The 27,966-nt window shown below is 30.8% G+C and overlaps 5 protein-coding genes across 6 annotated transcripts; 2 read left to right on the top strand and 3 right to left on the bottom strand.

Moving 5' to 3' along the window:
* Positions 1–83: 83 nt before the first annotated feature.
* Positions 84–2,383, bottom strand: LOC114193603 (uncharacterized). The gene is made up of 5 exons (XM_028083473.2): positions 2,276–2,383; positions 2,112–2,182; positions 1,930–2,010; positions 1,757–1,800; positions 84–390 (listed from the first exon to the last, which is right to left on the bottom strand). The coding sequence occupies exons 1-5, from the start codon at positions 2,313–2,315 to the stop codon at positions 291–293; spliced, it is 336 nt and encodes a 111-aa protein (XP_027939274.1). The 5' UTR covers positions 2,316–2,383; the 3' UTR covers positions 84–290.
* Positions 2,384–5,436: 3,053 nt separating this feature from the next.
* MAG1 (Calcineurin-like metallo-phosphoesterase superfamily protein) lies at positions 5,437–9,209 on the bottom strand. 2 transcript variants are annotated; one of them, XM_028085804.2, is made up of 4 exons: positions 9,027–9,209; positions 7,272–7,440; positions 6,254–6,391; positions 5,437–6,010 (listed from the first exon to the last, which is right to left on the bottom strand). In XM_028085804.2, the coding sequence occupies exons 2-4, from the start codon at positions 7,401–7,403 to the stop codon at positions 5,708–5,710; spliced, it is 573 nt and encodes a 190-aa protein (XP_027941605.1). In that variant the 5' UTR covers positions 7,404–7,440; positions 9,027–9,209; the 3' UTR covers positions 5,437–5,707. The 2 variants fall into 2 exon arrangements, with proteins under 2 accessions (XP_027941605.1, XP_027941606.1); XM_028085805.2 differs by having other exon boundaries at positions 7,272–7,443; positions 9,027–9,187.
* A 5,272-nt stretch (positions 9,210–14,481) lies between these two features.
* Positions 14,482–16,001, top strand: LOC114193537 (1-aminocyclopropane-1-carboxylate oxidase-like). Its single transcript, XM_028083371.2, has 4 exons — positions 14,482–14,631; positions 14,761–14,987; positions 15,083–15,416; positions 15,505–16,001. Exons 1-4 carry the CDS (start codon positions 14,527–14,529, stop codon positions 15,769–15,771), a joined length of 933 nt encoding a protein of 310 aa, XP_027939172.2. The 5' UTR covers positions 14,482–14,526; the 3' UTR covers positions 15,772–16,001.
* A 4,578-nt stretch (positions 16,002–20,579) lies between these two features.
* LOC114195675 (1-aminocyclopropane-1-carboxylate oxidase-like) lies at positions 20,580–22,090 on the top strand. Its single transcript, XM_028086222.2, has 4 exons — positions 20,580–20,699; positions 20,804–21,030; positions 21,126–21,459; positions 21,552–22,090. Exons 1-4 carry the CDS (start codon positions 20,595–20,597, stop codon positions 21,816–21,818), a joined length of 933 nt encoding a protein of 310 aa, XP_027942023.2. The 5' UTR covers positions 20,580–20,594; the 3' UTR covers positions 21,819–22,090.
* Positions 22,091–22,107: 17 nt separating this feature from the next.
* LOC114195674 (uncharacterized) lies at positions 22,108–25,524 on the bottom strand. Its single transcript, XM_028086221.2, has 7 exons — positions 24,937–25,524; positions 24,711–24,860; positions 24,411–24,563; positions 24,045–24,236; positions 23,785–23,949; positions 23,132–23,532; positions 22,108–23,040 (listed from the first exon to the last, which is right to left on the bottom strand). Exons 1-7 carry the CDS (start codon positions 25,463–25,465, stop codon positions 22,108–22,110), a joined length of 2,523 nt encoding a protein of 840 aa, XP_027942022.2. The 5' UTR covers positions 25,466–25,524.
* Positions 25,525–27,966: the final 2,442 nt, after the last annotated feature.

The following is a 27,966-nucleotide window of genomic DNA, read 5'->3' as shown; positions in this document are numbered from 1 at the left end:
TTCATAAATCTCAGAAAACAATGTTATAGCTAAATTTATATAAGTCGTGCTTTTTCCCCTTCATCTAAGCATATGGAGTCAGCTTCAACAGTCAAAAGAAAATCTTCTATCTGTTAAGAACATCATCAGTAGAAACACTGAATTCAAGATCATGAACCATTGGTAAGACAAAAGGGAAAAGATTTACAAATACGGGCTGATAACAGTTGACTCAGTGGTAGTCCAATTACTTTTTAACAAACTTGATGATAAATGTAGTAACAGCACAAACCAAAATAGAATCGAAGTCATCAGAAAAACAAGCTACCCCAAGCTGCTATAAACGCAAAGCCACCAAATGGAGCCAGAGTTGAATATTTTCTGTCTTCAAGAAGTGCAACAGTATAACACCTAAAAATTCAACATCATAAAGATGAATACAGCCTAATGATCATTCATCATTCCAATACCTTTTACCAATATTTCCAACAAAAAATCAGAGCATGCAGCAACAAAATATTGTTATAGACCAGTCTAATTATTTGGAGAAAGGGTGTATCATATAGACAGCACTAAAATGGTAGCACATCACATTTTAAGTGAATTGCTGAACCATCTGATACAACATATTTCAAAATTTGACACAACAAATGAAAAAACCCACAGTATCATGTTTTCTGGTTTCCTACAAAATTTCGAGGTTTAAGTTATTCTTGTGCTAAAGAATGAACAAGTTAAAAAACCATCCAACCTGCTTAGCATATCAAGCAATCAAGTAAGAAAACAGCTATTGGATATGTGCCTGAAAATAACTGCTTCAAACAAGGGAATGTAAAAATCCAGGTTGCTATTGGGCAGGCAAAAACCCAGATTGCTAGTTTTTCCTTTTTCTTTTCCCCACTCAAAAGGCATACCTTAGGAATCTTAGAACACACTCACATCACCCTTCTACCTAAGTGGGCAATTTAACTTTGTTGAATTGAAGTACCATAGGTGAGTCACATCCCACAGCATTTTCAACAATATGATACGACTTGAGCATAATTCTACAAAGAAAATCGGTGTCCTGCTTATTTTATGAAAGAATGGGTTAACCATCCATTGTTAGGCATCCCTCACTCCAAAATTAGCGATTATACTTTCAGAGTTTGGACCAAACGTTGATTCAGTAAGAGAAATTATATCTGATTACATCATCAGTATAAATAAACTTGATTAACATAAAATTATGCAGCAGTTCCATTACCATGTTGAAATCAACATCTCACTTATAAATTTGGTTCAACAACACCTGACATGCTTAATTTTTTTCCTACGGAGGACTCCTTCAACTAATAGTCCACAACTATTACTTCATCCAATGCTTACTGAACCTTTTAATTGTGCCGCCAAGGTAATGAAATAAACACTTATGTTTTCAACATCAATGTGGCAATGGCTCAGCTTTTAAACTTTGGTGGCTCAAATATAAGCTTCAACAATGCCCAGACTCCTGACCAGATGTACATCTTGACCATCTTTTCTTAAGCTTAAGCAAACTCAAATAGCTTTTATTCGATTGAATTTTATGTCTCCAAGTTCCTAAAATGTTAAGAATCTCTTTCACAAGGCCACCTTTAATTTCTCATATCTACTCCCCTCCCAAAAAGAAAATATAATAATAAAAGTTGGAAAATATTCTCTAGTCCCACAATAAGAATCACAAATAGTTGGAAAAGACATCCCTGGTAAAATACAAAATAAGCATTGAAATAATAAAGTTTGAGATAAAACTTACGTCCCAGAGAAGGCCAAGATCCCAGTTGTTAGAAGGCCTCCAAACTGCAAAGAAGAAAACGATGAGTGAAAAAAAAAATGACGTTTTCATTTCGCAAACACTCATCATAGCAATAACATTCAAGGGGTTCATAAGGGAAGAGCAAGTAGGAAAATTTCTGAATGAGAACTTACAACAGTGGGGTGTTTCGTGATTGGGGCGGCAACTAAGGCAGCGGTGTGAACCAAATGGTAAAGCGATGCTGTGTGCCAAACCTTCACACACAAATTCCAATTTAAACAGGAACAAAAAACCAAGCTTTATGATGTAACAGAAACGGAAATGAATTGGGGCAAAGTTTAGAGTAGAAAGAGACTTCTTTGTAAGCAGGGTTTTGGGGTTTGAAGACGTGAGCACCATAGGTTCCCAATCCAAGTGCTGCAACACCTGTTTAAGTTTCAGTTTCAGTGAATTATAGTTTCTGAAGAAAATTATGTGAATTGTGGTGAAAGAGTGAAGACGATGAGAAAGGAATTGAACCTGAAATCGCTGCAACTTTGTGCCACACCTGAGGATCCATTTGCAAGCAATGTCTAATTGTGCACGTCTTCTCTCTTATGTTCACTTAAGCCAAGGGGCGTGGCAATATTTATTATTGTTGCTTATAATCACATATCTATTAGTAATAGTATTTTAGTTTTCAATAGTTTTATTTTATTTTATTTTTCTTAAATTTATCTTTTAAATGGGTTTAATTCATGACACAGGAGTATTGTAGTTAGAGATGGCAAATAAACCCGTCTCCGTGGGTATTGCCCGAACCCGTCCCCGTTTTGACGGGGAATCCCCGCATTGACTGGGTATGGGTATGGGTATGGGGATGTACATATACCCGCCATAATACCCGTCCCCGCCATATCTCCATTCTCGTTTAAATTATTAAAATATTCACAATTAATCAAGTAACCCCTATATATATATATATTTTTTTTTCTATTTTTTATTTCTTTTAATTATTTCATTTGTCATGAAACTCATTCTCATCTCCAATATATTTTTTATCTTATCATAACCTTTATGTAATTATGTTAAAATGATGTATGTTAATTAAAAAAAAAATTATGCCTCACATTTGAATATTTATATTATTTTTTAATATTTTTATTTATTATAAATTTTTCTTTCACATGAGAATGTTTATACTCTCAATTTAAGATAATATAAAAAAAATTCTTTACTTATTATTATTATTAATTTTTGTTTAATTTGAAGAACTCTTTTGTTTCATTAAAATAATTTTCGTTATTTTTCAACCATTAATTATATGTTAATATTTGAAAAGTTTTCTTAATTCTCTAAGATATTTTTCGTCTTATCATACCTTAGTTATACATTTGATTTCCTTTGTGTGATTTTTTTTTATAGTCTCTCAAATTATTTCTAAAACACACATTTGTTAGTTTTTTAATATTTTTATTTATTTTTTTTATTTTCATCATGTAGAATAATATTTCGATATATTCTATCTAATTATTTTTTATTTTATAACTCATTATTAATCATAATGTAATTTTTTCACTTTAAATTCTGTTTGAAGTGGTTAAAATTTTATATATATATATATATATATATATATATATATATATATATATATAATGATATTTAGGAATAGTATATGATAATTCACTACAAGAAAAACATGAAATGGTGACTGATTTAGTCAGTAACCCATATCAGTCACTATTTTTCGTCATTGGTGGTAGTAGTTGATTTATTGTCTGAATCAATGACTAAATTAGTGACCGATTCAATGATCGAATCTGTACTTGATTTAGTGACCAATTTAATTACTAATTTATATGTAATTTAATGACAAATTTTTTGGTCACTAATGATATTTCTATTTAATTTTAACCACTTCAAACATAATTTAATAATTAGTTCTGTAAGGTATTTTTCATTTTATCATACCTTAATTATACATTTGATTTCCTTTGTGCGATTTCTTTCGATAGTCTCTCAAATTATTTCTAAAACACACATTTGTTAGTCTTTTAATATTTTTATTTATTGTTTATTTTCATCATGTAGAATAATATTTCGATATATTCTATCTAATTATTTGTTATTTTATAACTCACTATTAATCATACTGTAATTTTTTCCACTTTAATTGTATAAATAACTTTTATTTACTACAATATAAAAATTTAATGTAATTGCTATGAATATTTTTTTGTCACTATCCAACATATATTGAAGTTCAAAAGATACAAAATCTATGTCAAAATTTTATTATTATGTTTATTATTTGTTCTTTGTGTCATTTTAATAAAGTGATGTATTATAACTTTTATTAGTGTATAAAAAAGAGATTCATTATAATTTAAAAAATTGAAGTAAACAAACATTTAAAATATATTTTAATTTGAATATTTGTTTTCCTTTTATTATTATGTTTATTATTTATTCTTTGTGTCATTTTGATCAAGTGATATATTATAACTTTTATTAGTGTATAAAAAAGATATTCATTAGAATTTAAAAAATTGAAGTAAACAAACATTTAAAATATATTTTAATTTAAATATTTGTTTTCCTTTTATATTTTTTTGAAATATTTTTTAATTTTATCAACTAAGTTCATCAATGTTGTAGTTTGCAAATTTAACAAATGTTTTGGTTCACATGAAATTTTATTTGGTATTCTAATATAAAATGTAAACAATTATAATTTATTTTAAGGTATTTGGCATCGAAGAAAATCCTCCTAATGTTGAATATTTCATAATATTATGTTTTCTTTACCGTAATTTTTTTTCTTTTATAAAAATTAATATTGAAGTAGTTAGAACACGGATACGGGTATGGGTACGAGATTATACCCGTTACCTGGTGGGGATGGGGATGGGAAAAAAGTTTGATACCCGTTGGGTTTGGGTATGGGGATGGGGATGAATTTTTTATGCGGGGATGGGTATGGGATAGCGAAACCCGTCCCCGCCCCGTTGCCATCCCTGATTGTAGTTTTGATCCTTGTTTTATCTTTTTACTTTATTTGTATACCTTTTAGTTTTTTTAGTCTCTCTAGGTTAATCTTTTGATGATACGCAACAAACATGATAAGAAAAAAAATGTGTTATCGTAAAAGTGAAGTATTCAAGTTTTACCTCTAAGTTGACATGCAACAAATTCAATATATGGTAGACTTTTCATACCTTCATTATTGTTTAAAACTTAATTTAAGTTTCCAAACTCTTAAATTATTGATTATTATAATTATGTTTCTTTTTATGTTAATTTCTCTCTGCCTCTCTAAATTTCATTCTCAATTGCCAAATTAATTAATTTCTTCCATAATACCTTCTTATAATGAGATTTTGTTGACCATATTATAATTTATAATCATTCACTCCCTTTTATTTTTCTTATCCGTGATTTCGACTTCTTTTTCTTCTCACGTTATTAATTTCTAGAAAATTATTAGTTTTAACTTTCGGAAAATTTGTAATTTTGATATAATCCGGAACTTTAAACGTTTTCGTTATTTTCATCTAATTGAATTAAAAAAAACTAATATATCCATTTAAAAGTATCATGAAGAATAGTTTGAGTAATTAGAAGAAATAAATGTAAGCAAAACTTGAAATCTGATTAATATTGCGAATTTTCTAAAATCTAGAGACTAAAATCATAGGGGGTAATAACAAAACCAACATCTCTAGCACCGAACCAATAACTGGTAAGAGGAGTAATACACAAAGTTGTTACTGATCAATCAGTCATTAAGTTTGGCACAGATCACAAATTAATCAAATCCTAAGAGTCCTATGACATGGCCAAATACAAGTGTACATAAAAAACAAAATAAAACTAAAAGCAGTGCACCCTTGAAAAGTTTGAAGGAGGAAAAAAAAACTAAACAACAAAATGAGTGAAAGATAAAAGAGACCAGGTCCAAAATCCTAGTGTTTAATGGGCAGAGTGGCTGGTAGATGTTTTCTTAAAATCAATCTTATCAACCTTAACTTCTCCATCGATAAGCTCATATACATAAACCACAACTCGCAGACCATCGATATCCATAAGGACAAAACTTGGGTTCACGTCATAAGTGATACTGCTGTAGGCACCTGTTGCAGAACCTGGATTTATAACCACACCTCCCTCGTGTTTGTAAGCTGTAAATTGATGGGTGTGACCTGTGACAAGGATGTCTACATCCAGCTGCCTCTGTAGCATTGCCAGTGAGTCTAGGTCTCCCCATGGAATAACCTTCACAATCATTAAAGACTCATAATTATCATATATAAATGCATTATATAGCACGGTTTAGGTTTCTACTAAACAGAAGCAATAACAGTTTCAAAAAAATCTAATCACGGGGGGAATAAGGTACAAGTTATCTTAGCTATTCGATTTTCTATTGATACATCAAAAGGTAATTTCTTTATGACATGCTACCAATATTCTTAGGTCCATTTTAGATAAAGCCGGGCAAAAGAGTCAAAATCAGACCTGATGACCATGACATAGTCCGAGCTTAAATTGGCCAATGGTTAGTGTTTTGGTCTCTGGATATTTCGTCTCTTCATCATACTCACCACGGGTTATATGCAAGTCTGGACAGAGAGTCTTTAAGTAGTCATGAATTTCCTGAGCAGAAATGAAGTAAAATTAGCTTATACATTCAACCATAAAAAAAATATAATTTTATATCAAGTTAATGTGAATAAAATATGCAGTATATAAAGAAAAAACATAACAAATCTAATGAATTATTTTCATTAGGTGCAGAAGCTGTTGTCCTACAAGAATGTGACAGTACTGTACCCCTGCTACCAGTGGTAGTATAGTTGAACAACATAAATCATTATTGCTCCATTCTGTTGTCATCAATAACACAGTTTCACTGATCTTAACAGGCTTGATAACCAGTTTTATAAGCACATAAAAATGTTTTGGGCTACTGAAAGAATGTTCAATAATATATACAAGAAAACAGGGTGTGCGGAGACGATGAAAAGTCTTTCAACTTGCCCTTTGGAAATAGCAAATAATGGATGATACAGGAAAACTCAGGGAGCATCCCACCAGGCCTCAACACAATGCCACTGACCACAGGAACCATTACAACCTTCCATACAAGCACCAACGATTACCCCCAATTTACTAATTGTTCAACACTCGTCAATTTTCAACCTATGAATCATGAACAATGACAAAGATAAAATAAACAACACAAACACTGACAAAACAAAATTTGATGTGCTCCACAGCTAAATGTTCTTGTAAACATATTGTAATGAGAGCGAACCTTTCCAAATGAACTCAACAACTACAAGATTTTAGAGAGAATATTTCATTTGTCAAAAGACAAGGGAAGATGAAAGTTTCAGACCTTCTAACCTGTCATGTGTTCATTTATAATAAGAAGTTGAAAACCATAAAGCAGAGGATATTGATTATATTCAAACAAAGCATGGCAACAATCAAAACTGAACCAAAAATAATTATTTCAATAAGATGGACATACTTTAACACATAAATTTCCAGTACAAATTATGTGTTGGATCTTGCCAGGGACAAGCATGGATTTGAACTTTGCAGGAAGATCAGGTGCCCTGTGGGGTATGTGCAAATCCCCCAGGGCTAAAACGAGCACCATCCTCAAGAATCAAAAACCAAAAGTGGACTTGGGGAACCTGCTGAAACAATTAATTGCCCATATACAAAGAAACGGTTATTAACTGCTATGACAATTGATCCGACAGAATTTACGATATGCAGTAATCAGAAATTCATATAAATGTTAGTTTGCTAACATATAACCTGCTTTGAAGAGAGAAGGAAAACCTGTCTACAACTTCATCAAATCTCTTATCAATCAATAAATCCATTTTCTATCGTTATATTTTATTACAACAGGCAAAATACCAACCCATGTGAATCACTTGACCTGTGTCCAGGGGGCTAGCTATCCCACATCTTACGTGGAAAAAAGAAAATTTCTGAGGACAAGAGGAACATGCATAAGAGAGGATAAGATATCCTCATTAAAGAGAATGAAAGCAAAACAAGCCTATAACAACTTGAGCAAGGTAATTAACAAAGAAAAGCTTAACATTCTCTCAGCAGATAAAGAAACCACTATGGAATATCTACAGGCTGAACACCATAAAGCAGCTAGGAAGAATACTTTACACCAAAGCTAATGTAGTTTGAAAGAACTATCTTTGAAAATTATGGCAGTCCTCTCTGGCCTATGCACCAAATAATGGCACACATTGTGCACCTGCAAAAGGGCCCCCTCTTTTTATGAATCTCAAACCCCCCCAAATGGACACAAGACAAACCCCCTCAATTTTGGAAGTAATTCTAATATATTTGAATAACGAAATGAAGTTTCATACAATTCAGGCTTGCATGTCACTGAAAAACAAGATTGTTAACGTGAGAAGTATTTAGTCCCTTAATCTTCAAAGGTATTTGCAAATTTTTATGGGTGTGATACACATTACAGAAACTATTAATCCGAATATAGAATTTGTGAGAAAATAATCCAATAAAAACTAATCCAGTGTTAATCAATCCCCAATGAGCTATTCTATATACAAATACCATTATATTAATCTTACGTTTCCTGCTCAAAAACCACTATCTTGCTTGAAACAAGAATCTGACCCTAAGAATGCCAGGTTGGAAAGAACAACGCCAGTTGGTGAATTCTTAAAGTCTAATAGTCTATTACTTGTACAGCAAGAAGCTGAACTTCAGAAACAAAGTTAAAAACATTCCTCCAATTTACACAATTCTCCTTTCGCCTATAAACATAATAGAGCCACATTTCCTCCAATCCACAGTTGTTACCACAGAAGCTACATCTATCCCAATTCGAATTCACTTCAAGTTCATTTTGTCACCAAAAGTGAGGAGCAAACTAATTAACCAATTATCGGAAACTCAAAACGAGCTTAGGCAAACTAATTCCATTTTCGGATTAGATTCACGCAGAATCTCACTGATCCTAAAATATATTAATCAAAGGAATAAGAACACGAGTCACAAGCCTAGAAATCACTCTTTAAACTGAGTGCCTAGAAATCGAAAAATAGATCAGAGTGAGAGAAACGCATCAGATCCCTAAAACAATCCACACTCCTAAAATTCGAAATTAAGATAAAAACGCATACGATCGAATATAAATAATCAGAGTCAGAATATAAAAAAAATGATAATAGGCGACGGGTGAAGAAAGAAAATCAAAGGACGATTGAAGCATAGAGAGAACCTGAGAGAAAGCGCCAGATTGAGAAGGGTGAGATCGAGAGAAGCTAGAGCAAGACTCCACCGAAGTTGCTCGCTACCGTTCCAAACGCAAACCCCAATTCTAACACTGGCACCTGCACCTGCACCAAAATATGCTAACTAAAAATTTCATTCCATTAATTAAGTGATTAATTGTGATTATCATTTATTATTATGTAATAATAATAGTATTATGGCTACTGAGTAAGGCTAAGGCCACGCTATTTTTCTCAAATTAAAGATAATTTAGCTTAATTAGTACCAAAATATTTATATAAAAGTAAACGGTGAAATAAAAGTTTATCAGCGACTTTTAATTATTATTTGCGAACATGTTAGTCACCATCTCCGACTTCTTTTCTTTTAATTTCAATTAAATGTTTTGTTAGATTATTATTTAAATTAAAAGTACTGATAAGGCATTATTTTTAACTCACTCTTTGTAATTTATTGAAAATAACAGTTTTCTTATAAGTCTAGTATCTTGTTATATGATTCTCTCCTGATTTTACAATTTTTAATGAATATAAGGCTATTATAGAAACTATATTCGAATTATTTTATTGAGTTTCTTACTAACACTCTTCTTTTATTTTAATTTAAAGAAGAATTAATAAATTTAAATAAAATGAGACTTATTCATATGACTGAAATGAATAGTAAAAATAAATAATAGTCCGGCAACCTCTTACAAATAAACAAGTTTAAGCTTTATTTTCTTGCTATTATTTTAATTAATATTTTATTTTATAATTTTGTTACAATTGAGTTTGACCAGGCTAAAATAATAAAAAGAACTTATGATTCATGAGAGATAGAATCTTGAAATTAGTTAAACTAAAAGAAGTTCGGTGTAAATTGCAATAACTTTTGTCAACTTGAAAAGTTGAAAAACAGGTAAGTTAGTAAAAATTTAACAGGAAGTTAGTTGGGTTGAATGAATTTGGAAGCCCAAAATCGGACCCAGATTTGCATGTCCACTGCTCTCCCAAGTAGGCAGCTCCTCCTGCACCTCCATAGTATCTTCCCCCACCTCCATACATTCTAAAATTGCAATTTTATCTTTTTTTCATTTTGAGCTTTGGAACACACAATTCGGAAACATTTTGAAACGCATAATCCAAAGTGCAAAAATTATGAATTGTGCATTTTAGAATATAAAATTTATATTTCATAGTGTATAATCTAGAATATGATTTTTGTGTTGTAGTTTATGTATTTTGTAATGAAAAAAAATAAAAAATATATTCCAATTCACACATTCTTAATTACACATTTTAAAATGCAAAAATAAAAAATACATTTTGAATTACATATTCCATAATACAAAATAAACATTCATTTTAACTTATATAAACTTTAATACAAAGTTATATTTTAGATTGTGCAATTCAAAATATATTTTTTCATTTCAGATTAAAATGTCTTTTTCAAGAAGAAAAAGGTGAAGAGTGGAAGGAGAGGCCGATGGAGGAAAAAGAATATATGAATGAGGGTTGACAATGGAGATGGAGGAAGAAGATGAGGTTGTCAATGGAGGTTGGAGGAGAAGAAAGGATATTGATGGAGTATGAGGAAGAAGAAAGGATACAAGTGAAGGTGGAGGAAGAAGAAACGAGAGAAGGGTGCACTAGTGGAGAAGAAAAAAATGAAAAAAGGAAAAAGATAAGAACAAAAGATTCTTTTTACCTAATCTGTGTTGGTGCATAAAGAAATAGAGATAAATACATGGAGGTGTGGGAAGAAGTTGTAAAACTTTCGTTAAGTTTATTTTACATATGATATGAAATGTGTGTTTTATTATAACATTTGAGTTGTTTATAATGTTTGACACATTTTTACTTCAACTTCAATGTTAGTAGAGAAACATGTAAACACGTCTATTGATTTAAATTTTCAGTAGAAGATAAGGGATAAAAACATATTTAACATTTTAATTAAATATAGGAAATAATGATTCATATAATGGAGATTAATTGTAGCATTAATTGGTATTAAATATTAGTTGTTGAGAATAATTGTGAAATTTGTAGGTCTTACTTATTCATCTTATAAAAGGATGCATGATATAATGGGACATATGAATTTTGATAAAAATTTGAGTTTTTTCTTTGTGAGAATTTTTTTTTTTTTTTGAAGTTCTGAGTTATACAAATCTCAATGTTATTCTTATTAGAGTAATATGTGGCGATCAACCCCATGACTTATCATCACCTTCTTATCTTTCTCGAGTTTGACAACAATATCATTTACTGAAGTGAATATCAAAATGCTTCTAACCCCAACTTTCTCATATTGTAGGTAGAGGCAAGGTTGTAGTTGTGGATGTCAAGTTGAGTCATGTCAACAACCATTGGTTGCTCATGTGACTTTAATATATTAGTATAAGGATGACCAACTAAAAGTCTTCGACAAATCATTGTTATAAATGCCACATAGTACCTTCGATTAACACCCTTTTCTAATATCAATTAGTTTACCTCACAATTTAAAAAGACAATCACATTTCCTTATCCTAATTTTACTATGTTGCAAATCAAACTTACATTTTCTATACTTGACACCTCGTTCACATCCCATCAACATAAATGTCTTTTGTCTAGAATATCCATTATCGATGTCAAATCTAACAATCATAATTGTAAAATCAATAAAAAAAAAATTTATCTCAAACCCTCATGTAGGTCATCTAGCATACAAAAAATTTCATCAGTGGTAAGTGGTTCAGTATAATCTCCCCCATCATTTCATATTAACTTATAGAATACTAATACATATTATTATATTATTAAAATAGGCGTAGTTTGTTTAGACCAGAATTAAAGTATTATTTTTCTTATTGAGAATGTAAAATCATTTCAATTATTTATCGAAAAACTCTATAATCAATTTTTTTTCAAAATTACCTACCTGCCAAATTTTAAAAATATTAATGAAATTGGTTAAATTGTGTTTAAATAACAAGATTTCAAATAATAAATTCGTACTAAATAATGAGACTTATACTTTAATATAAAAAGTTGTATATTTTTATTTTAACTATCACCTCTATCATTTTATATGTATATTTTTATTTTAACTTATACAAATAGTGGTTCTACAATTTTTTTATTTTATTCTTTATTAATTATATATTTTTAGAAGTTTGTAGTTTTTATATTTTTAAAATTTTATATACATATATTTTTTAATTTTATACCGTTTGTTAATAATATAGCTAATGGTTTTTAAAAAATTTCTTATCTTTTCTTAAATTTTTATACAATTATATATATTTTATATATTTTTAATTTTTAGGTCTTTATTAATAATTTAATCAATGAACCAATGTTTTTTATTTCTTATATAAAATATTTTTCATTTTGAATTGTTTATATAATTTCATTATTAAAACTTATTTTTTAAAATAAATTAATATGTATGTTTTTAATTTTAATTGAATTATCAAATTATTAAGAAAATATTATTATCTAATTTTAATAATATATAAATTTAATCATCAAATTATTAAAGAATCTTAAATTAAACTTTATATTATTAAAATTATATAATAATATTTTTTTATTTAATTTTATTAAGAAATTAAAACTAAAAATACATATATATATTTGTTAAACAAAAATTTGTAAATATTTAAAAACAAAATTATCTAAAAGTTAAAAAAAATTCAAATAAAAAGAAACATAACAAATTTTGTATAAAAGTATAAGTCTCATTTTTTAAATACGACTCTATTATTTGAACTCTTTTTCTTTAAACACAATCTGACCATCTCAGTAATTTTTTAAAAATTTGATTAGATAGGTAATTTTGAAAAAAAAAACTACACTATTTTAGTAAAAAAACCCATTAATCAATATTACACAAACATACAAACATTAAATGTTATTTTCTCTATTTAAAGCTACTTTTTTTTTTCTTAATCAATTTAAAGATGCAAAATCCAAACACAACTTGATCACTGAATTTAAGTGTATAACATATCAAATGCGAAACTTCTCTGGTTGGTCTGGAAATAACTTGAAAACGATTACACTCTTCATGCTTACTTTGGTAAGAGCTTCCAATTGGTGAAGTGGTCAAATTCTGCTTCAATAAATTATGTTGAGTTGACTTCTTAAGTAAAATTGTATCAAGATTAGAAAGATGCCAAAAAAAGAAAAAAATATATAATATAAAAAGAGATTTTCGTGTGAGAAGAATCGATTGATGGCGTTCAGCCGTCCAATTTAAACAGTGTTAGATTTTTTAAGTTCAATTAAGACGGCTAAACATGGTCTAAACAATGTGATTATTTTCTTAGGCAGAGTTTAAATATGTTTCTCATTTCTATAAATATATTATTTTTTATAACATATTTTTATTCACTAAAATTTCGAATTTCTCTTCTAGATAATGTTTCTCATATATAACACCAACTATTGCTTTGAATTACGCATGATATTTTTTAATCCTGATATTAATACAAATTAATTATTATTAATAACTAACACGATCCATTTTATAAGAATGGTCATAATAATGATCCGGTTTGGTATATCAACTAATGATAATTTAATGTATAGAATATAAATTAGTTTATGTGTATTTATGATTATAAAAATTATTCAGTAAATAAAAAATTTGAAAAATGACAAAACAAGTCGATCCGATTTGGCTCGTTTTGCCCCCAACCAGCCTTAAGTTATAATTTAAAGAATTAAGTTATCCGAACCAAAATGACTCGGCGGGTTGAATATTTGACACTCATACCATTGATTATTACATTTGAATAGAAAATCATAAATACACAATATATGAAAAAACATTTAAGTAATTTCTTGTTTTCATATTTGGTTTTCATAGCTTTTACTTATCTTATAAAGCTAAAATCAACGCATTGAAAATTAAAAAGAAAATAAGCAAGTAATTTTTTTTTTTAAAGAAAGAAGCTGCAAGTGTGAAAGGAATTATTGGTACACAAGAAAAGGAAGTAAATGAAAAAGTCTATTTTTCACCCGTGATCGGATGATAGTAGTGGAACCGAAAGTGACTACTCTTCAACTGCTGACCAATGAAGAACGAAAAACATTTGAAAGTAATAAAGTAATAACAAACTGTAGTTGATAACACTCATTTTTAAAAAGTTTTGACAAATATTTTGTTATTATTCATTTGTTTAAGAAATTATCAAACACTAACCTAGTATACATTTGAGAAATCGGGAGAATCTACCTCAATACAAAAAGGTTTGAAAGGTTGGCGGATCCTCCTGATAAGTCCAACATTCCGCGTTACAGTTGACGATTCAATGACACAGAATTAAATGATCACGACAATTCGTGCTTCATGTGCCTTAACCTAACCTCATTCTTCATATTTTTCACCAGTACTGTACACTTAAATTTCTATAAATACCAAACGCAAAGTTTTTCATTTACACACAAAACAAACTCAGATTACTTCCTTGAGTGACAGAGAGGAACAAAAAAAGAGTGAGAGAGATGGAGAAGTTCCCCGTAATCAACTTGGCGAATATCAATGGCGAGGAGAAGAAGGCTACCCTAGATCAGATTGAAGATGCTTGCCAAAACTGGGGATTTTTTGAGGTACGCCACCAACTTCCTCATAAAACCTTCGCCACTCTCTTTTAACATATAAGTCTCTACAAATTTGCAAGCTAAGTTTTTGTGATGTTGTTTTGAACTGTGCTAACTAAGATGATTTCCTGATTGTAGTTGGTGAATCACGGAATCCCCCACGAACTTCTGGATAGGGTGGAAAGGTTAACAAAAGAGCATTATAGGAAATGCATGGAGAAGAGGTTCAATGAGGCTGTGGGAAGCAAAGGATTAGAGTGTGTCCAAGATGAACTGAAGGACATGGACTGGGAGAGTACCTTCTTCTTACGCCATCTTCCAACGTCCAACATCTCTGAAATCCCTGATCTCACCATACAGTACAGGTAAACAAATTCAAAACCAAGACATGCAAGTATATGCATGAATCATGAGATATTGGTCGTAATGTGACACATATCATATGACTGTGTGCATGCAGGGATGCAATGAAGGAATTTGCAGAGAAATTGGAGAAACTGGCAGAGGATTTGCTAGATATGCTGTGTGAAAATCTTGGATTGGAGAAGGGGTACTTGAAGAGGGCGTTTCATGGATCAAGCGGTCCTAATTTTGGGACAAAGGTGGCAAACTACCCTGCGTGTCCAAAGCCAGAATTGGTGAAGGGTCTTCGTGCCCATACAGATGCGGGTGGGATAATCCTTCTCTTGCAAGACGACAAGGTAAGTGGCCTTCAGCTTCTCAAGGACGGGCAATGGGTGGATGTGCCTCCGATGCGCCATTCCATTGTTGTTAACCTTGGCGACCAGATTGAGGTACTATGCTAACTATGTATGTTTCTTGTTTTATTAAGTGTACAATGTATTGTAGTTGTAGTGATTGTGATGATGCAACATTTGACAGGTAATAAGCAATGGGAAATACAAGAGTGTGGAGCATCGTGTGATGGCTCGAAGTGATGGGACGAGAATGTCGGTGGCATCATTCTACAACCCTGGGAGTGATGCTGTCATCTACCCTGCACCACCATTGTTGGAGAGAGAGGCAAAGGAAACAGAGGTTGCGTACCCTAAATTTGTGTTTGAGGATTACATGAAGCTCTATGCTACGCTCAAGTTCCAACCAAAGGAGCCAAGATTTCAAGCCATCAAGGCTTTCAACTCTTTCTAGATTCCTTCCAACTCCCACGCACCTTCACTGCAACTCTATAACAACAAACACACTGCAAGAAGAATTTTTATTTAATTAAAATAGAAAAAAAAGGATAAAGACCGCAATGCTGCAAGACATTTATGTTCTAATTATTCAAGCGATTATTACGACAGCTGATTTGTTTACTTTCTTTATAATACAATGCAATTATTCTTACAATAAACATTGTATTTTCCATTTCTCTGGAATATTTGTTAGGTATGTTGAATTCTAGTATTTTTATTTACTCCATTATCGTTGGGAAATAAGAACCGACGTTCCAAGTTGGCTGCTATTACATCTAAAGGAAACAAATAGTAGAAAATATATATGATGAGTCAAGATAATTTTATGGAATTAAGTTGTTATATATATATATATTCATCAAAACATTTTACAATGAATATACTTTTATTAAATTAAGTTGTTATATGTATTCATCTAAATATAACAACAAATACCTTTTCATCTCATAAATACAAAATTATTGTTTCTTCAAACTTAATTTTTTTTCTCAACTTTAAATTTAATAATAATAATAATAATAATAATAATGTATTTTTCTATTATCGTAAAAGTTTCTTCATTTCCTTCATTAAGCTAACAGTACGTAATTGAAATCAAACATTCCCTTTATCTTTTTGAGTTTTTCTTTTTCTAAATATTTCAAGTTTCAAGGCTTTAACTGTTAAATTTTGAAATCTGATCCCAGGTTTATACCTAAGTTTATATCACATGTGTTGATCGTGTTTCCTTCTTTAAAATGATAACTTAACACAAACAATTAATAACAACAATAAACTCCATTTTAGTAGTTGAAAGAACAATAATGGATTATTTTCTAGATATGATGTTGCTTATGAGTTCAATAAGAAAGCATAACTACATATATAATCTTAAAATTTTCTTTATCTCATGCATAATTTGAATATGTGAAAGCAAGTAAATCTTCTTCTATACTAAACTCTTTAATAAACAAATTTTCTGGTCATTTTCAATTCACTTAAAGATAAATGTCTCTTCTTTCCCGAATTGCTTCAATGGAATTTGCTTAGATGCACTTATTCAATGAATTATTAGCTTCCAAAATACGTTTTCTTTATCAACAATGAATTTTACTTAAAATAACTAAGGGATTAATATTTAGGAAACTAGGACTTACGAACTTGTGGTGTGACTGCTTGAAATATATCGTGTACATTATTATATTGAGTTTAGTTTGTGAATTTCAACTCCAATTAACTGTTGCCATGATCGCTTAATATAGCTTTATCTAGTAGATTTATACCTTTCAATTTAATTTCATCTATTACAAAATTTAAATCAAACTATGCTTGTATATTACTAGTTTGAATAAGTAAAAAATCACCATTTTACTTAACAGATTATCTTGGGAATCAGTACTTAACTTTCCAAATTATTAATAGAATGATTTTATACATTAGCCAAAGAGTTAACGACTAACCCCTAAAATTAGACATGTCAAAATAAACCAATCCGACTCACACGGGTTGGCTCACCACGAGCCGGGTTGAAAATAAGTGAAACCAATCTAGTTCATTTTATGGTGAGCCAAAAATTTTGTAACCCGACGTAACCAACCACGGATTAGTTAAGTGGGTTACTATACTCTTAAGATTGTAGGTTACACCAATTGTCCTGTGGGTTAAGTGGGTTGGGTCACAATTGAATCGTAGCATTTGGGTTCTTATACTCTTAAATAAAAAGAGTTGTGTCCTGAATAATGACTATAACTTTTGACCTAGTGGTAAACGTTCAATTCTACAATTAGTATTAGAGTCAAGATCATGAATTCGATTTCTGGTGAACTATTGTTAAAAAGATTCCTAATAGGATAATTACTGATAGAGAAACTTGATCCTAAGTTATTTATATGTGCTCTGATATCAAGAAGTAACTCTCTTCAAATTAGAAGAATTGTTCTAAGATATTATGCTGATGGTTGGATTTTTTTTTTTTATTAAGATGGTTGAATTGTATAGTATTTAGATTTCTTTCATTGTTAAACTTAGAGATGAACTCACGTATGTTTTCATTAATGATATAATAATATTTATTATAATTTTAAATATATATATATATATATATATATATATAATTAAAATATTATTGTTTTAAATTGTAATATGAATATATTTTATTTTTTTGTAGTTTCAAAATATGGGACTCAAAATATAAAGCATTACATTCATGCTTGTTTATATGGGCAGGGTAGCTATGATCTCGTGCAACACGCACACACGATCTGTTTCTATTTTTGGAATTCCCATTCTTGTCTTTTTTCTTTTTTTATTTTTTTTTTATTTTTTCTGCGACTATATGGAGAACAGACACGAAAGCTGAGAGCATATATTTGTGTTCCATATCATGTTTCATGTTTCCCTTCCCATTTTTGCTTCTCAATCGGTGGTGAGGGCAACTGATTAGGCTAATCAATGGCGTGTTTGGAATTTTTGTTAAGAAACTATTAAATTGTGAGACTTCAGTTATAAAAGATTTATTGGTATAATTTGCATCTTTGTAAATAGGTCAATACACTTACAAGTATATTAAGATTTTTTATATTTATTTACATAATAACAATTTATTTAATTTCTTAAAAAACTATATAAAGAATAAATATAGAATTTTAGATTAAATTGAGTTAAATAAATACAATTATAAGTATGAAAGTCACGAAATAAAACCTATTTAACCCATGTATATTACATTAACAAAAAACTTACATTAATATAAGGATGATCCGTAAATTATCTCTTGTTATTTTATTTTTTCTCGTATACACACTTTATATTTAACAAATTTCACTTATAAAGTACATAATTTTTTTTTATGTAAATAGTTTTTATATTTTAATTTCGTAATTTTCACCAAAATACAAGTATTTTAATAAAAAAAGTCCCTGTGCCTAGAAATAAAGATATTGATAAGAAAAACCACTAACACGTTAAAATTTGTATGATAACATTTTTAATATAAAATAAATTGATACTCATTAACTTTGAAATTAATAAGTCGATATGTTATTTTCATATATCTTGTTTAATCTTCTTCACTTGTAAATTTTTAGAAGCAAATAATCTACACGTTTATTTTCCATGATAAATCCTTAAACTTTCATGGTTCCAAATAACACTATAACCTTCAATTTTATTCCAATATCGATCTTTAAGCTTTACTTATTTTTGAAATAGCCACTTAATTAATTTTATCTTAACTAATCCTTAAATTTTTTACCCGTTTTTTAAATATCTCTCATATCGAATTGGTTTCTAAATCATTTTATTTTAAAACCTAGTCGTTTTATTTATTTTTCACAGACAATTTTCTGCATTAAAAATATAATTTATTTTAGAAACAAATCACTCAATATAAATTTTATTACTTTATTTTATCCCCTGACCTTTTTTTTTCTTTCGAAACTATATCTTAATATATAAATAAATGAACTATAACAAAATAATTAAATGAGTGATTTTTGTTGAAAATAAATAATCTTTCTCTAATTTGATAGAAATAACTACTGCCAAAGAAATCTTAAGAATATATATTAGAATGCAATTAAGGCTCAAGGGTCAATCCACAAAAATGATAAACTCAAGGACCAATTTGAATTAAATTAAATGGTCAGGATGTCTACTTTAAATAACATTAAATAATTTATTAATTAACAACAAATGATAAGGTTTATTTTTATTTGAGTTTTTCTTCCACTTTTTTTCTCTCTAACTTATGTTATTTCTTTAGGTTTGTTTCCACACGTGTCAAAACAATAACGTACGAAGTTCGCATACCCGTGGCAGCCTCCTTGTTCCACATAATTAAAAGACCATATTCAACTTACATGTTGTACTTAATTACTTCAAACACTTAATTCAATTTTTATGTGCCAAGAGAAACAGATTAGAGTAAAGAAGACGATTAGCATATGCTGGCAATATTCAACGTCTTCCCACTAAGAACAAAGTTTTCAAATAATGCACAGCAGAAATGTTCCGTTCGGTCACTCTCAGCTTATCTTGTTCGGTGGCTCCAACTGGTCAAGTGTTGAAATGAAAACAAAGAGACAACAACATCCGAAAATGATATCTTCTGCTTCTTTTTTGGATTTTCATCAATAATTTTCTTCCACAATATAATATTAATTGTCCAGTTGTAATTTTCAACCAATGGCACCCAACTCCTGAACGTGTGTGAAAACTAAGAAATCGTGTATAAAATGCAGAAACTGTAACTATTATCTGAAATCTAAAATTATAACACGTCATAAAAAATATGATTTTTTTTCTCATCCTTTTGAGGGGTAACTTGTGAGCTATAGGTTCCAATCAGTTATAGCCTGAGTGAAGGCAAATTCTTTTGGGTACCATAGATGATAATATTATGACAGATCTTTTGTTAATTAAGAAGATAAAATAACAAATTTTAGAGATTTATTTATTTGTTCCATCTTCTAGGAGACCACGTGCTGAAACACCATAGTACAATTCAAGGGAAAATGCAAGGAAGATTGGTTTCGCCTCCATCCAGATGAGTCCAACGATAAAAAAAGTAGACAATTCAACGACGCAAAAATGACCATGTGGCTTAGAGATTGTCCTAAGAAAGCATGCATCTCATGATTCATGAGGCACACAGTAGAATTTTTTATATGTCCTCTTGTCTTCACTGAACTCTTTGAATCACTATAAATGCCACACACCTAGCATCCCAATATGCATAAACAAAAACACATACATCAAGATTACTCATTAGAACAAAAGAAAGAAAAGGTGCGAGAGATGGAGAACTTCCCCGTGATCAACTTGGCCAATATCAACGGCGAGGAGAAGAAGACTACCCTAGATCAGATCGAAGATGCTTGCCAAAACTGGGGATTTTTTGAGGTACACTCTAGCAACATATATAAGTCTGTACACATTTGCAAGCTAAGGTTTTGTTGATGTCGTTCATTTGAACTGTGCTAACTAAGATGATTTCCTGATTGTAGTTGGTGAATCACGGAATACCCCACGAACTTCTGGATAGGGTGGAAAGGTTAACAAAAGAGCATTATAGGAAATGCATGGAGAAGAGGTTCAATGAGGCTGTGGGAAGCAAAGGGTTAGAGTGTGTCCAAGACGAACTGAAGGATATGGACTGGGAGAGCACCTTCTTCTTGCGCCATCTCCCAACTTCCAACATCTCTGAAATCCCTGATCTCACCAATGAGTACAGGTAAACAAATTCAAAACCAAGACATGCAAGTATATGCATGAATCATGAGATATTGGTCGTAATGTGACACATATCATATGACTGTGTGCATGCAGGGATGCAATGAAGGAATTTGCAGAGAAATTGGAGAAACTGGCAGAGGAGTTGCTAGATATGCTGTGTGAAAATCTTGGATTGGAGAAGGGGTACTTGAAGAGGGCGTTTCACGGATCAAGAGGTCCTAATTTTGGGACAAAGGTGGCAAACTACCCTGCGTGTCCAAAGCCAGAATTGGTGAAGGGTCTTCGTGCCCATACAGATGCGGGTGGGATAATCCTTCTCTTGCAAGACGACAAAGTGAGTGGGCTTCAGCTTCTCAAAGATGGGCAATGGGTGGATGTTCCTCCGATGCGCCATTCCATTGTTGTTAACCTTGGCGACCAGATTGAGGTACTATATATGCTAACTATGTATGTTTATTGTTTTATTAACTGAACAATGTATCGTAGTTGTAGTAATTGTGATGATGCAACATTTGACAGGTAATAAGCAATGGGAAATACAAGAGTGTGGAGCATCGTGTGATGGCTCGAAGTGATGGGACGAGAATGTCGGTGGCATCATTCTACAACCCTGGGAGTGATGCTGTCATCTACCCTGCACCACCATTGTTGGAGAGAGAGGCAAAGGAAACAGAGGTTGCGTACCCTAAATTTGTGTTTGAGGATTACATGAAGCTCTATGCTACGCTCAAGTTCCAACCGAAGGAGCCAAGATTTCAAGCCATCAAGGCTTTCAACTCTTTCTAGATTCCTTCTAACTCCCTCACATCTTCACTGGAAGTCTATGACAACACAATACATATACCCTACAAGAAGAATTTTTATTTATTTAAAATAGAAAAAAAAGAAGAATAAAGACCGCAATGCTGCAAGACATTCTTATTACAACAGTTGATTTGTTTACTTTCTTTATAATATACAAGTAACTATTCTTTGTTGGGTCTAGTTGATTTCTAGTATTATTTATCTGCTCCATTATTTTGGACAATAAAATCGAAGTTTCAAGTTGGCTGCCATAACCAGAATGGATTAAGGTTTAATTTTGTATTGAGCAAGACATTAAATTTAAAGTTGAAGTAAGGCTGATTGAGGCTGTACACCGAGAATGTATATAAATTTGTCTCCTTAATCGCAAATTTGTCTCCATCCAACACGAAGCGGCTACAATTGAAAAGCTGTATTTCGCAGCTGATAATAATAATAAAATATGTTGACTGCACAAATGCACAAAACACCACACTCTCTGCTTAAACATGAAAATTGCGTGATGAAAAGCGAGAAATAAATAATATTTGCCAAAGCTGATCTGATGATATGATAAAACATGAATCCAACACCACACTGATATGGTAGAATGTTGTCCTATAAATTTTCTGTCATCAGTTGCATTTGGCACCGTAGAAAAAATGGCTGCCAGAAGGTCGACGTAGAGTTGCACCTGATCCAGGGCAAAGAAAGTAACAGGAAAACAAGTAGCAACATAAATGGGTAATATGACCTTCCTGTATTTGTGATTGAACAGAAAAGAATGGCCAATACAAAAAGAAGTAAGCAATGCAATAATGGATAAGAAAAGAGAACTTAAGCCGAAAACAAGTTTGAGTGGCAATGATTTGCGGTATTCTCTTGGTTGCTTTCGAGAAGTGAGGACGGTAAGGAACATTATGAGTCCAGTGACAGAGAAGCAAAGTCCAAAGAGCGAAACAAAAACAAATGCATCGAATGAAGGGTTGCCTTCAAAATGAGGCATACCATTGTCATCTATGCCACCAGGAACAGTGGTGGCAGTTGCAAAGGAGGCACCCGCAACAAGCGCCGTCACCACAGAGCAAGACTCAGATGTCTCCTTCAGCCACTCCCCACTCTCCTTCCTAAGATCATCATGTGTTTTCTTGAAGATTTCCCACGGGATTTTCTGGTCTTTGTCTCGCAAAAAGTAATAGTGTGGTGGTACAAGGCTTGCAACATACTGGTCCAAGGTAAAAAAACAGAATCATCAACAATGTCGTTCATTCATCAGCATGAAAACTAAAATATTATATATGAATTTGTTTGGGTACCTGAAACCATTTTGCGTTCCACACCATCTCTAAGGCAGAATAAGAAACTTGGGAATGCATATCATCTGATGGAACCTCTCCTGCCATGTGTAACATGGTCTTCCCATCCTTATTTATTGCCATACATAAAGTTCTCCAAACTTCTATCTTCAAGATCTCTTTCAGACTTTCAATTACAACGGGTTTCCTATTCTTCGCAGCAACCAGCAATACATTCTCTCCCTGCGAGTTAGTTTCATGCAGGACACTTGGACGTAGATTATAAATTTCATTCACCATTTCAACTATTCCATTTCTTGCTGCTGCCAAAAATGGTGTTTCCTTTTCGTCAATCATCTTAGCTTTTGTTTCATTTTCTTCTTCTTCCTCTTCCGACATCCTCAATTCACTGGTTTGTTCCACTGCCAAGTGAATGTTGTTCTCTTAGAAATTTAAGTTGGACACTCTTACTTTGGCACATATTTTAGTTACATATATACTGATATAACTAAATGGTTCTGTTAGATTACTAAAGGATGTGAAACGAGTTTAATGAATAGATTTTGTTATTCTTAGCTCACTTTAGCATAAGGAACCTAGTTCGGTCAACATATATAAGAATATTTTAATGTACCGAATTATTTTGTATCTAAAAGTGTTATATAGAAAGATACCTTGCCTCCACTTGCTATTAACATTATACATATCTTCTTCAATTGGTATATCAGAGGGTACACACCCTCTTCCCGTGAATGCCGCATGAGGTCTTTTCATTAGTAGCTCCAAGAGTTTTGGACCCAATTGGTGCCTCTTTTTTGTCTCTTTTAGTTCATTTATCCCTTAAAAAGCAGATGCAATGAAATCATGTTGCCCAAAACCAGGAGTTAAAGTAGCTAGCAATAGATCAAGAAACAAGGAGAGTATATACACACACCTCCAATAACTGCCGAAATAAAAGCAAATAGATATTTGACAAACTTAACAATAGTTGTATAGTTTCTGGGGAAACGCCCTTCCCCATCCCTGCTATGGCTAATCCATCCTTCATCCCTGCTATGGCTAATCCGTTCAAACTCAAACCTCTTTTCTTCTGGGTCACGTCTTTCCCTTTTCCAAAACAGTTTTCCTGACCAAAACAAATATGTACTTCTTACAAATAATGCATCATCATTGAACTCACAATAGTAATAATTTAATAAACATTTTGACAAATTTTTACCAAATGAATCCTCACCCACTAAATATTCACCTTAACGACGAAACACAAAAGAAACGGGATGACACAAACACACTTACATACCGGATAAACCGAAGAAACGGGATAAACCAGTAAAGACTGAAGTCAACAAGGCGTAGTTCTGTGGACAATTGTCATTCAGAAGCTTCTGAGGTGTCTTCTCTCTTAAAATCGCTCTCATTTCCCTTCCAGGCTCAAATAGCTCTACGTGTACACCTTTAACAACAACACAAGTATAACTAAAACATACACAGTAAACACTTGTAGTACAAAAATATACGTAATATAATTCCTCTATTTTAAGGAAACACCAACACTTGTGAAAGTCAATTCATTGTAAACATATTTTGTGAGTTTACTCACGCAGGTACTGGATTCGCTTCAACAATGAAAGATAGGTTGAACTGTAGAAGGCGGAAGGCTTAGTGGCAAGGACTATGAGGGGAAGCTCTCCATCTTTATTCATAGTTGTGCTAAGGAAATCATAATAATGCGCTATTATGACTGCCAAATCTGCACCATATGTAGCAATGCAGTGACTGATATATATATTATTAGCTAGGTAGAGAATGCATGTATATAGATATACCGAAATATTCATTCCTGATAGCACAATGAAGGATAGTGTCACCATTGTTTCGAACAAGATCTTGCAGAGTAGCTTCGTGCTTTAAAATGGAAGAGAGATAGGCAAAGACCTGTGTCCTGCCGTTGGCAACAGCTTGAAAGAGAGGAGTCTCTCCATCTTTGTTCATTAGACTCACTAAGTAAGTCCTCTCCCGATTCTCTCCTAAGATGAACTCACATATCTTTGTGAAACCCCTGGAAGCAGCTACATGCAGAGCGGTATCCCCTCGATAGTTCCTTATTTCCAGAGCCTTCATCGTATTGTGTATGATAATGGCATCCACAAGCTTTTGAACCACCTCTTCTTCGTCCAAATCCACCGCCACGTTCAGTGCAGTGCCCGCGGAATCGTCAACCATTGCCGTGTGACACGCTGGGAATTCGATGTACATCTTCTCAACCTCATTCCATTTCCTTTCCAATGTGTACTCCGCCAGATGATACTTCGTCTCTTCATCTGATGAACTGTGCCACAAATTGCTGGGATTCATAGATCCTACTTCAACTAAATAACGACGACAACGTATGTTTGTATCAAGTACTGAAATAATGCATTACTATTTTTTGCATGATCGTCTTATATAACAAGTACGGAATTTGATACTTGAACTTCGCATGTTAATTATGTCATGTCCCTTTTTCTTGTGTGATAAGGGAAGAATAATTTTGGAAATAGTAATGATCCTTGTGATTGTTATGTAAGGACGAATCGTTATTGGGAATTTTGTGAACGAGTAGGGTCACAAGACTGCGAGTATGGTTACTGTTTACATGCTATATGTACACCTTTGGGTTTTACTAAACCTATTTGACACATTAAAAAAACAGTTAATGTTTTTTCATTTTTTTATTTAATTTATCTTATATTATTTTGCATTTTAAAATAAAAATATAGTTTTATAGGTGTTGAGTAAACGTAAAAGAAAAATTGACATTTGCATCTATAATCATTAAAAGAATTCGTTCCTACAATGTTTTACTATCCGCTATCCTTAAAAGAGTATTTACAATTTTTTTTATGTCTATAATATTTATCGATAGAAGTGTATTTTTTATATTTTATTTCTTTAATTTAAATAAAATTATTTAAAAAATGTTTTAAATATATATTAAGATGAAAAAATAATTTTATTTAAATGAAAAACAAGAAAAGAAAAAGATGATTTTGTATCCTTGACGCACTTCACCTTACTTTATCTCTTTTTTGGTGAGCGGGGTCACAAAACTGCTACAGTGGATTCTTAAAGAAAAACATACATTACTTATTCAGTTTACTAGGTATCATGTCGGGTAATACATTCTTATTTGTCAGGACTTTTTCTTTTTTTCTTTAGCCTCTTTCCACTGTTACTGAACAAAATTGGTGTTAACGTCACCATTTTTCAGTAGAGTTTTGAAAAATTGAACAATGGTCGACTAAGTGCCGATAAATTGCAATTTTTGGTGCATAATTTTAACTAGTATAAAACAGGAGAGAACGATAGTTTAACAAAGTTATTTTTAATAAATTTTGATAAATTATTTATTTAGGTAAAATATATTATTTTATTTTGATTAAAAAATAAAAAGTTAATTTATTTAATTTTATTTATAAAAATTTTGTCAAGTTTGTTACATTTTTTTTTGTCAAAACCTAATTTTCTTAAAATATGGTCTTCTGAATAATTTTGCTTTAAAATTACTGCGATGGAATAATCAAAGAATTAACAATCAAGACTAAAGTGAGCCTGAAGTTGGAAACGAAACTTACTGATAGTATATTAAATTTAGTAAAACTAACTTCTGAAAATCAAGATAATAGCACATTTAAAACATCATTTCAAATTTTATAAACACAACTGTCGGTTTTTTAAAACACAAATTAAAAGTGCGTAAATTAGTGTTTATTGAAACAAAATTATATATTAAAATATAAATTATATCGTTTTAGTTATTAAAAAATAATATATATATATATATATATTTATTTTTATTTTATTTTTATTTTTATTTTGGCACGGTTTATGTTAGTGTAGGGGTCATACCCCTAGATTTTGCTTTTTAAATTGTATGCCATATATATTATATTACTATAAATTAAAATAGGTAAAAAATTGTATTTTATTTTTTATAAAATACTAGTATAAATATAGATATTGTCTCGCTTCTGTATCTTTTAAATATATATGAAATTATATTAGTAAATGATAAATATATATTTTTATATTAGTAAGTGATGTATTTTTTTTATTATTATTTTTTACATGTTATATTTTATTTTTGAAGATAAAAGAAATAATTTTTTTTAAAGTAAAATATTAATTTAATAAATAATATTTTTTATTTTATAAATTCTTTTTAAATCTCGAGGAAAAATTATGTTTTATATGTTTCTCCATATCACCAAATGGGGTAAACTGTATTTTTTTTTTTGAACAACTCAAACTTCATGCAAAACTTTACCATCCATGTTAACATCCAGTCATAATGTTTTTTTAGGTCTCATACATAAATCATTGTTACTTACATATGATGACGATTAATATCGTTGTTGTTTTTTAAACTTTTGACGACGATTGAAATTCATAGTCAATTTTCCTTACTTTCAATAACAACTTAATTAATAATGATTAAAGAAAATCATCTTTAAAAATCTTATTTAGTCGTGGTTGAAAGTCCTTTTCACAGTAATACAAATTAAATCAAGTGATTTTTTTATTATTTAAATAATTGTTTTAAATTTAAGTTCCAAGTATGATATATTAAAATAAGTTAAAATAATTCAATTGGTGGTCATATGAAAGGTTTGACTATGAATTGTTTTTAGGTTTAAATATATATTTAATTTTTATCTTTGATGAGTTTATTCAATTCAATTCTAATGTTTTTATTTTAATTTGATCTTAATTTTAGTTAATTTGGTTTAATTTAATTTTTTTAAACATATTAAATTGTTAATAAACATGAACAATAAATATCATATATTAGCGTTAGCGTGTGATTTTTTTTGTTT

The sequence above is a fragment of the Vigna unguiculata genome, chromosome 8 (assembly GCF_037176805.1).
Source record: "Vigna unguiculata cultivar grain cowpea cultivar isolate G323 ecotype 2 chromosome 8, ASM3717680v1, whole genome shotgun sequence".
Taxonomy (NCBI): Eukaryota; Viridiplantae; Streptophyta; class Magnoliopsida; order Fabales; family Fabaceae; genus Vigna; species Vigna unguiculata.
The sequence above is the reverse complement of the archived record's forward strand: the minus strand, read 5'-3'. Positions and strand labels throughout refer to the sequence as shown.

Coding starts and splice junctions, on each gene's coding strand:
- LOC114193603 (XM_028083473.2), bottom strand. CDS start 2,315: ATGGATCCTCAGGTGTGGCACAAAGTTGCAGCGATTTCAG. Junction 1,801..1,929: donor TCACGAAACACCCCACTGTT/GTAAGTTCTCAT, acceptor TCTTCTTTGCAG/TTTGGAGGCCTTCTAACAAC. Junction 391..1,756: donor ATCTTGGCCTTCTCTGGGAC/GTAAGTTTTATC, acceptor TTGAATTTTTAG/GTGTTATACTGTTGCACTTC.
- MAG1 (XM_028085804.2), bottom strand. CDS start 7,403: ATGGTGCTCGTTTTAGCCCTGGGGGATTTGCACATACCCCACAGGGCA. Junction 6,392..7,271: donor CTGGAAATTTATGTGTTAAA/GTATGTCCATCT, acceptor ATTTCTGCTCAG/GAAATTCATGACTACTTAAA. Junction 6,011..6,253: donor GACTATGTCATGGTCATCAG/GTCTGATTTTGA, acceptor ATGATTGTGAAG/GTTATTCCATGGGGAGACCT.
- LOC114193537 (XM_028083371.2), top strand. CDS start 14,527: ATGGAGAAGTTCCCCGTAATCAACTTGGCGAATATCAATGGCGAGGAG. Junction 14,988..15,082: donor GATCTCACCATACAGTACAG/GTAAACAAATTC, acceptor GTGTGCATGCAG/GGATGCAATGAAGGAATTTG. Junction 15,417..15,504: donor ACCTTGGCGACCAGATTGAG/GTACTATGCTAA, acceptor AACATTTGACAG/GTAATAAGCAATGGGAAATA.
- LOC114195675 (XM_028086222.2), top strand. CDS start 20,595: ATGGAGAACTTCCCCGTGATCAACTTGGCCAATATCAACGGCGAGGAG. Junction 21,031..21,125: donor GATCTCACCAATGAGTACAG/GTAAACAAATTC, acceptor GTGTGCATGCAG/GGATGCAATGAAGGAATTTG. Junction 21,460..21,551: donor ACCTTGGCGACCAGATTGAG/GTACTATATATG, acceptor AACATTTGACAG/GTAATAAGCAATGGGAAATA.
- LOC114195674 (XM_028086221.2), bottom strand. CDS start 25,465: ATGAATCCCAGCAATTTGTGGCACAGTTCATCAGATGAAGAGACGAAG. Junction 24,564..24,710: donor GAAGCGAATCCAGTACCTGC/GTGAGTAAACTC, acceptor TTGTTGTTAAAG/GTGTACACGTAGAGCTATTT. Junction 23,533..23,784: donor TAATAGCAAGTGGAGGCAAG/GTATCTTTCTAT, acceptor TTCACTTGGCAG/TGGAACAAACCAGTGAATTG.